This window comes from Cucurbita moschata, unplaced genomic scaffold (genome assembly GCF_002738365.1).
Source record: "Cucurbita moschata cultivar Rifu unplaced genomic scaffold, Cmos_1.0 Cmo_Scf00005, whole genome shotgun sequence".
Lineage (NCBI taxonomy): Eukaryota > Viridiplantae > Streptophyta > Magnoliopsida > Cucurbitales > Cucurbitaceae > Cucurbita > Cucurbita moschata.
In genome coordinates, this window is record NW_019268521.1 from 3,478,197 (window position 1) to 3,485,795 (window position 7,599).

The window sequence follows — 7,599 nt, forward strand, 5'->3', positions numbered from 1 at the left end:
TGAAAGTCGAGAGATTTATTACACATTTTTTAAAGTAAAAAAAAAGTGTAAACAAAATCTAAGAGTTCGACAACTAAACTTGGCCTCTTAGGGAGGTTTGAAAATATTAAATCCAAGAGAGAAAAAATAAAAAATAAAAAATCATTGACAGAGTTGTAATAATAGATAAGTCATGAAATTTTGTGGGGACGCAGCAGTTGAAATTCAGAAAGAACCTAAGGTTGAATTTCTGCATTCTCAAAACATCATATTAATTCCGACACATTTTTCCATCTCACCAGCAGAATTTGCACTAAAAGAATTGAAAAAGAAACCCACAACCTTCAAAATTGAGTGGGGACTGTAGTAGTAGTAGTCGTAGTAATAAACAGGGGCGAAATTTCAACTATGTACTACTAATAGAGAGGGACCAGAAATAATACTAAATGTAGCATCAGAACAGTTCAATGAGGAGGAGCACCACATTATTATTGATACTCCTTATTACCTTTCAAGGGTTGAAAAGTTTTCTGAAAGGTCCATCTTTCCTGTCTTTTGCAGCTTCAGTAAGAGCCAGGAACCTTTTGAATCCAGTGGTGGCAGCTCCGCGTCCTAGTGCAGCTGCTCTAGTCAGGACATCCTCCCTGGATGCCATAACCCCGACTGTAGGACTGGTAATTGTAGGAGCTGGAGGGGCGGCGGAGGCAATGGGTGGAACTGATGGTGACACCGAAGGCTGCGTGATCCCTGGCCCGTGTTTGTTGAAATCGTCCAGTATGCTTTGCTGATCGGCTTTCTTAAATCCCTGCATGTGTATAACATGATCAATGCAACTCAAAGCACAGTTTTGTTTCATCAGCCTTTGCCATATAATTAGTTAATAAGCCATGTTGCTGGTGCAATAAATACATGCCCAAAGCATGAAGTGGGTCGTGGATTAATAATTATTATGCGGTAGTCTGAACCAAGACCATGGCCGCTATAATGCACGTTATCAAGGCCAATGCATGATCAATTTCTTTGAGAAGAATATGTGTGTGGAATAAGTCGTGCATGCTGTATCGTGAACGTGCATTACTACATGTTGTACCATGGCCAATTTCTTCAAATAATAGATATTCCTATCTCCCAAGAATAATTCAAGACTTGAATGGTGGTAACAGGATTGTTTTATTTGTTGTTGGTCATGGTCAAGGACAATGTGCATTATTTAAGTCGTGAACCGTACACATTTTAGGTAAAACTTTACGCGATAGAAATAAACGAGAAGAAGCAAAATTGTAACCTTAAGTTCCAAAATTCGCTGAAACTCCATCGGTGTTCCTTCTGGCAATAGTGCACGATATGTATCTGCCACAGAATCGATGGGAGAAAGTATAACCTGTGCAACAAATAAAGACAACTGTCAGGGTACTTGGGGGAAACTTTAGTTTGACTTGAGACCTTTCCTTGTGCCAATGACAATTAGAGAATTCTTTGTATCAACTGGCTTGCTGTCATAGAAAATACCATGATTATTATTATAACGGCTCCAATAAAGCAGTTCTTTGAGAAATTTAGACGAATGAAAGTAGGAGAATTTTAAGGATAAAGGTCAAGACTGTGAAGAGTTTGTCTCTTGATGATCCCCCAGTCGGCTTCCATTACTAAAGTTTCCCCCTGTTTTTTTAGCTGATTCTAATTGCATAGCCTTTTTAAAATCCTCCTGGCCTTTAACTTTGGAAAAAGTTTACTTTAGAATGGAAAAAAAAAAAAAAAAAAAAAAAAAGAAAAAAAGCTAAGACGTTGGGGCATTGATTACAAACCTTCAAAAGAGCTTCAGCTTTGCTCATCTCACGGCTTACAAATTTTGAATAGCTAGCGGCACCTGAAGTCTGAGAGATAAATACCAAAAAATGAACTGGTCAGTAAGTAAATTCATTGAACCTTTAGGAGAAAGAAGTCAGTTTGTAAAACATGCATTTAACAATAGAAAAAGAATACTCGTTAGACTTGTAAGTGCAGCTATACTAATCATGGTTCAGAAGTCATTCCAACAAAATCGAACCAATGGCATAAAATGTGTACTTCAGGAGAAGTTTCTTAAGAACCAATGGCATATATGAATCATTAAATTCATTCCAACAGCTATACTGTAAGTGCCTGCTACTTTAAGCGCATGTTTTTAAAAGTGCAAAACCTTGGAAATTGGAGAAACTAGCAAGCGAGTTGTGATATTGCATGCCCAAGATAATATAAAACCATGAAAATAAGGAAAGAAACCTGGAATAGGTTCGTGGTTTAATGCAAGGCAAGAGCTAAGTATTAAGGTCAAATGCCTCGTAAGATGGAAGGAAAGAAAACCTAAAAATGTTTTCAGATACAAGTCAAATTCTTTTGATTTCATCTGTGATCTTGTATAATTCATGGTTTCAAATGGGACCGAGGTTTCTGTTTTGTTGGTTGTAGTTATTAACTGAAAATTCTGTTTTGTTGGATGTGGTTCCTAATTGAAGTTTCTTAAGAAAGTCCACACCCGCCAAAATTTCTTTTGTTTTTAATAAAAAGAACAATCCAGAATGGGAATCGATGTAAGCATTAAAAGATGACTTGAGAATAGTGCTAGATTAGTTTCTGTAATTCTGAACGTACCTGTCGACCAAGGGAAGGAATGTCGAGAAGAATTGTTTTCACAGCTTGAGTGTCCAAAAGCATCTGTACAAGCATTTGAAATGTTACTTCTGATATATCAAAATCAACCCAAATCCCTCTATCAGCATATAATTCTTATATGAATCACTAAATAATGAATTTGTGAATCCAAGCGAATAGTCTGTCTCATTTACTTCGGCATCTTTAATCATCAATGGCCTGTGCCGAGTTGTTTCTACTTTTCTAATGCACATAACATCACGCATTACTAAAGATCTTTCTGCAATAGTGATATTTCATTTACTTTAAACTAAGTGATTACAAGAGTAGAATTTTAATTTATTTATTTTTATATCCGTAAGTGTCAAGGATTACTAGCACACATCTCAACAATTTTTGTGGGACCCGACTAATCTTACAATCAAGACTTGAGGAAATTCATAAGATATGAAATCCTAAGTATGTGGTCACCTAGACACATAAGTCATATCAATTATTTTTACAAGCATTGATACAGAAGTTTTAAGTTTCCTTGGTTATTCTTAAGTAGTGTATGAGAAAAAGAATAAATGTGCACAAAGAAGTTATTCACGAGGTGCAGGCACGCTTTGATTGTGATGGGCATTCTAAAACTTAGGTTGACTATAAAAACTTCTTCCCATAGGAGAAAAACAGTACACAAAGGATTAAGTTTGTATTACTTGTTGAGCTCCAGTTTCTGATATTTGCTTGCACTTGAAGATGTTGGCATAGAAGCGTGGGCCAAGAGATGACGCAAGCTGAAAGAAATGAGCGAAGGTATTGGCATATAAGCAATAACCAAATAAGCATCTACCAAGATATAAATGTAATTAAATAGGATGATGCTGAATACTAAATACTAAGGTTTATAACATGAGTGCAAAACGATAAAATAAAAGGAACCATCCTCTCAATGATCACCTTGTCCAAGAAGAACTGGAAGTACAGAGGTGAGAGAAGTCTACCAAGAACGGGAATGCTGGTTGTGAGAATCATATTGATGCCATTTACATACCTGAAATAGGGAGGGGGTGCAAATAAGACTAACAATAAACGTTTCGACTACCAATAAACTTGAAAGTCTTTTTCTTCATCGGTGACAGCTCCAGTGCCTAACTTAAGACCTTACAGGAAACTTGAGTTTTTTGGATAAGAACAAGTGGACTGATCACCAAAAAATATTACAAAGGGAGAACAGGATAGGCCATCCTTCCAGAAATATGAAATGACTAGAAATATGGATGTGGCCACAGGCACTCAGGAAAAATTCAAAATGACATGGGCTTATTTAAAAAGATACACATATATTTTAGAAATAAAAGAAAGTTTAAACACAACAATGTGGAATGGGGTGTGGTCTAAATGACGCAAGATTTTATATTGCAAATATGGCTAAATTTCTTTTTCCCATTTGTCATAATTGAAAAGGGGGAATGTCTTGAGAAAGCGTAAAATGCTTTCACGTTCATCTTTAGGAAAGCTTTTAACGAGATGCTTCTTGGAGAATATTCAGCCGAGAATATTTAGGCCTTGGTTACCAAAGAGTTCTGTCATTATTAGCTGGTTCTTATTCTTTTGGATTAGAGCCATTTTTTTTTATAGTTTGGTAGTGTGGCTTCTTGTTTGGGCGATCTTATGATATGCCAGTTTTGTAATCTTTCACGTATCTCAATGAAAGCATTGTTTCTCATTAGATATATATTACTTCCATTAAAAAAAATATCCCATTCCTTTAAGATATTTAATTTTATAGACCATAGACGGCTCATTAGTTTGACTACATGTATTAAAAAAAATCCTTCGTCCTCACTGACCAGGAAGAGAGTTTTTCAGGTCCGCCTAATTAATCAATGAAATTGTTTTCCATCCAAAATAATAAATAATAGTAATAAGTATACTTGAGAAGGTCCTCAAAGACAGGGAAGAGAGTTATTCAGGAACAACTTCCCTTCTCAATGTATTCTTTATCTTCAATTATTTTCTACAGTTTCTCTTAAGAGAAGCTTCGCGATCCTGAATTGAGTGAAAAAGAAGGGGGAAAGAGGACATACTCTGATTGGTCACCCACACTTTCAAGAGTACCCCATGGAACGCGAGTCATTGCTGCCATTTCTGAATCAAATTTAGTTTCCAGACCATGAACCAAGGTGACCAACGCTTTCGTTATTACTGCTGAGAATTCATCCTGCACAACAGTACATGTTATGGAATTTAATCGGAAAAAGTTATCGTTCATTGAAGTTAAGTAAAGAATACCATACCTGCACCTCTGACATATCTACGCCATCCACTAGTTGAGTATCAATTATCTTTTGCACACTTTCAGCCAATTCACCAGACTGAACCCCCCGCCACAAAAACATAATTAATAAATAACTTGAGGACACTGAAAGGAACGAAATTTAGAACGAATTCTCAAACGTATATATATTTTTTCATTCGAATGGGTTAACTATTCAAGCAACATATCCCCCGAGAAAATAAAAATAGAAAAATATCTATTTTCCAAGCAAAATAAACATATTGATTAAGATGTCATTCATGAAGTACGACGATGATCATCACCACTAGAAAAAAAACTGTGTCCAGCCAATGAAGGAAAGGTATGATTTCATTTTCCAGTAAATGCTACCAAAGTTGGACAAAGGGTTTGACAAATACAAAAATGTTAGTTCGTTCTTTCTTTCATAAACAAAAAGCATGACAAATGCTGATCACTCAGAAACCTGGAATTATTAAGCTAATAAACAAAAAAATACAACAATAGTTAATCGAGAAGAAACTGACTGGCCCTATGAATTTGGTCATTTTGTGACTGTTAGTTTTGCATACATCAACTAGTTAGTATGTCTGTTTTGTTAGTTAATTGTTGGTTTACAGCCATGAAGTTTCAAATGTCTTAATAAACGTTCTTTAAAGATATTTCCTTTGCTTGTTTGTACACTAATTAGGATGGATTCTCGGTTAACAATTGTTCTTCCAGTTTGGAGGATGCAATACCATTTTCTTAACTTATACTGTACCGTGTTTTGATTATTGATAAGTTGCTTTCTTTATATCTTTTTTTTGAAAAAAGAAAGAAAAAATGTTACATTTAGAGTCCACCAGTCAGGTAAATACTAAAAAGAATAATCGACAACCAATAAGAAGGTAAAATGAAATTATCTTAAAAGGCAACTTACTGTCTTGTGGCAATATTCAGCTGAATTGACTATGTAACAGATAACTTTTTCATCCTTGTCAGAAGTCTGTCCACAACTTTCACAACGCATTTAGAATATGATAAAATAATAATAATAATAATTCTCATCGAAGGAAAAAGGAACTCTATACTGCTCTTAAGCACCTTTATCTGTCCATCCATGCCAGTAGCTGCTGCAACAAATCCCGAGCCACCCTTTGGAAGTCTTGCAAGAAGCTTGGTAGCATAAGCTTTTAGGACTCTCTGGAATACCTGGTGATGAGAAAAGTACAATAAAGATTATTCTACACAAACCATTCGTGTCATCCATTGTTCATATTTTGGATCGGACCGGATTGTTTATACAGTCCCAATACAATTGTTGATGTGGGTATAGAATGCACCTTGAACAAATTGAGTAATGTTTGGTTCTTAGTCAAGGCACTGCACCTCTTCAAGCTCCTTTTGATTATTAGAAACAACTGCAAAAAAGAATAGCCAACAATAAAGATATTAGAATATGCAAAGAGTGAGTACAAGGACAAGAATTCCCAGCAGGAAATTTACCTGCATGCTACTTGATAGAACATTGCTCTGACTTCCTTCATCAATGTCCCATGTTTCTTCCTGTCATAAAGCAAATTTGATTTGTAAAGGATCAGCATAATTAAATAAGAACTGTTAGATGTCTATAATGGTCAGAGCTAACACTAAATACAGAAATAAACAATGATATTACCTGAACAAGTTTTTCCAAATTCTCCATTAATGTCTTCTCTTCTAGTTCTATGTAAACTGTCAAGTGAGGTTCAAAGCAAGAAGAGACGATTCCCCGAAAGTTGAACTGCCAACAAATATTGGAAAACATTTCAAGAGCTATTTTATCCATATGAAACAATTTTCGCACAGCTCCTCGCAAAGTACATCAATGCTTAAAAGATGACAGAAGTTCAGTATACTGTGAAATTTTTTCTCGTATGTAACTACATTGTGTAACAAAATAACGTTTCATTATTAAATTTCATATAAATTAGGGAAGTGGTAAATTACCCCAGCTCCAGGCACCGACATTTCTTTGATTCCATCCTTTTCCTGTCGATCAAAATTTGAATAGTATTTATCAAAAAAAAGTTTTACATAAATACACAAGGAAGGATATAGTCACTGAATCTAGAATTCTCATATATAAAAAATTAAATTACATACATCAGTCTCTGGTCCTTGATGTACAGCCAGCTTCTTCTCATACTTTTTTCTTATGTCTGAAACATTTTGACTATTATTATCTTCTCTGCCAAATTCCTCAATTTCATTTCTGTTCTCCTTCCCTTGAGCACCTCCTCCAAACTTCTCTGCCAATTCATCTTCAAATTCTAGAGTTCGTTGTAGTGCCTAAACAAAAATTTAATAAAGATGAGTAGAAACCCAAAGAAAAAATAACATACTAAAACTGCAAGAGGTCAGAGGACAGGATTCAGTATGCAGGCTTCTCAAAAAGTATATGCGATTGATCAACAACAATATACACACGATCATAGTTTTCATCTAAAGTAAAATTATTGCCTTCAATATACCCACATGAAACCATTAGTCCCTTTTTTTTGGTGTGAGAGTGAGGGAGATACCAGCAATAAAGTCGCAACATCTGGCTTTTCTTTCAGATTATCAAGGATGTCCTCAAGTTGTTTTCTGCAATCATTAAGACCATTCAACAAAAAAACAGCACTCCCAAACATAAAGATGAAAGGTCAAAGAATAAAAAAAAAAAAAAAAAAAAAAAAAAAAAA

The 7,599-nt window shown here is 35.1% G+C and overlaps 1 protein-coding gene across 4 annotated transcripts in view; it reads right to left on the minus strand.

Moving 5' to 3' along the window:
• Window positions 1-197: 197 nt before the first annotated feature.
• LOC111442766 (vacuolar protein sorting-associated protein 53 A) overlaps window positions 198-7,599 on the minus strand; it is a 16,328-nt gene continuing 8,926 nt past the window's right edge. For all 4 annotated transcript variants that reach the window (XM_023080280.1, XM_023080282.1, XM_023080281.1 and 1 more), the window contains exons 10-25: window positions 7,438-7,501; window positions 7,019-7,204; window positions 6,863-6,904; window positions 6,552-6,656; window positions 6,380-6,439; window positions 6,217-6,294; window positions 5,978-6,085; window positions 5,814-5,879; window positions 4,893-4,970; window positions 4,683-4,816; window positions 3,553-3,646; window positions 3,312-3,389; window positions 2,611-2,673; window positions 1,785-1,853; window positions 1,265-1,360; window positions 198-784 (exon numbers count right to left, since the gene is read on the minus strand). In XM_023080280.1, the coding sequence (XP_022936048.1) occupies window positions 491-784; window positions 1,265-1,360; window positions 1,785-1,853; window positions 2,611-2,673; window positions 3,312-3,389; window positions 3,553-3,646; window positions 4,683-4,816; window positions 4,893-4,970; window positions 5,814-5,879; window positions 5,978-6,085; window positions 6,217-6,294; window positions 6,380-6,439; window positions 6,552-6,656; window positions 6,863-6,904; window positions 7,019-7,204; window positions 7,438-7,501 (1,615 nt within the window). In that variant the 3' untranslated portion in view covers window positions 198-490. The remainder of the gene's footprint in view (window positions 785-1,264; window positions 1,361-1,784; window positions 1,854-2,610; window positions 2,674-3,311; window positions 3,390-3,552; window positions 3,647-4,682; window positions 4,817-4,892; window positions 4,971-5,813; window positions 5,880-5,977; window positions 6,086-6,216; window positions 6,295-6,379; window positions 6,440-6,551; window positions 6,657-6,862; window positions 6,905-7,018; window positions 7,205-7,437; window positions 7,502-7,599) is intronic.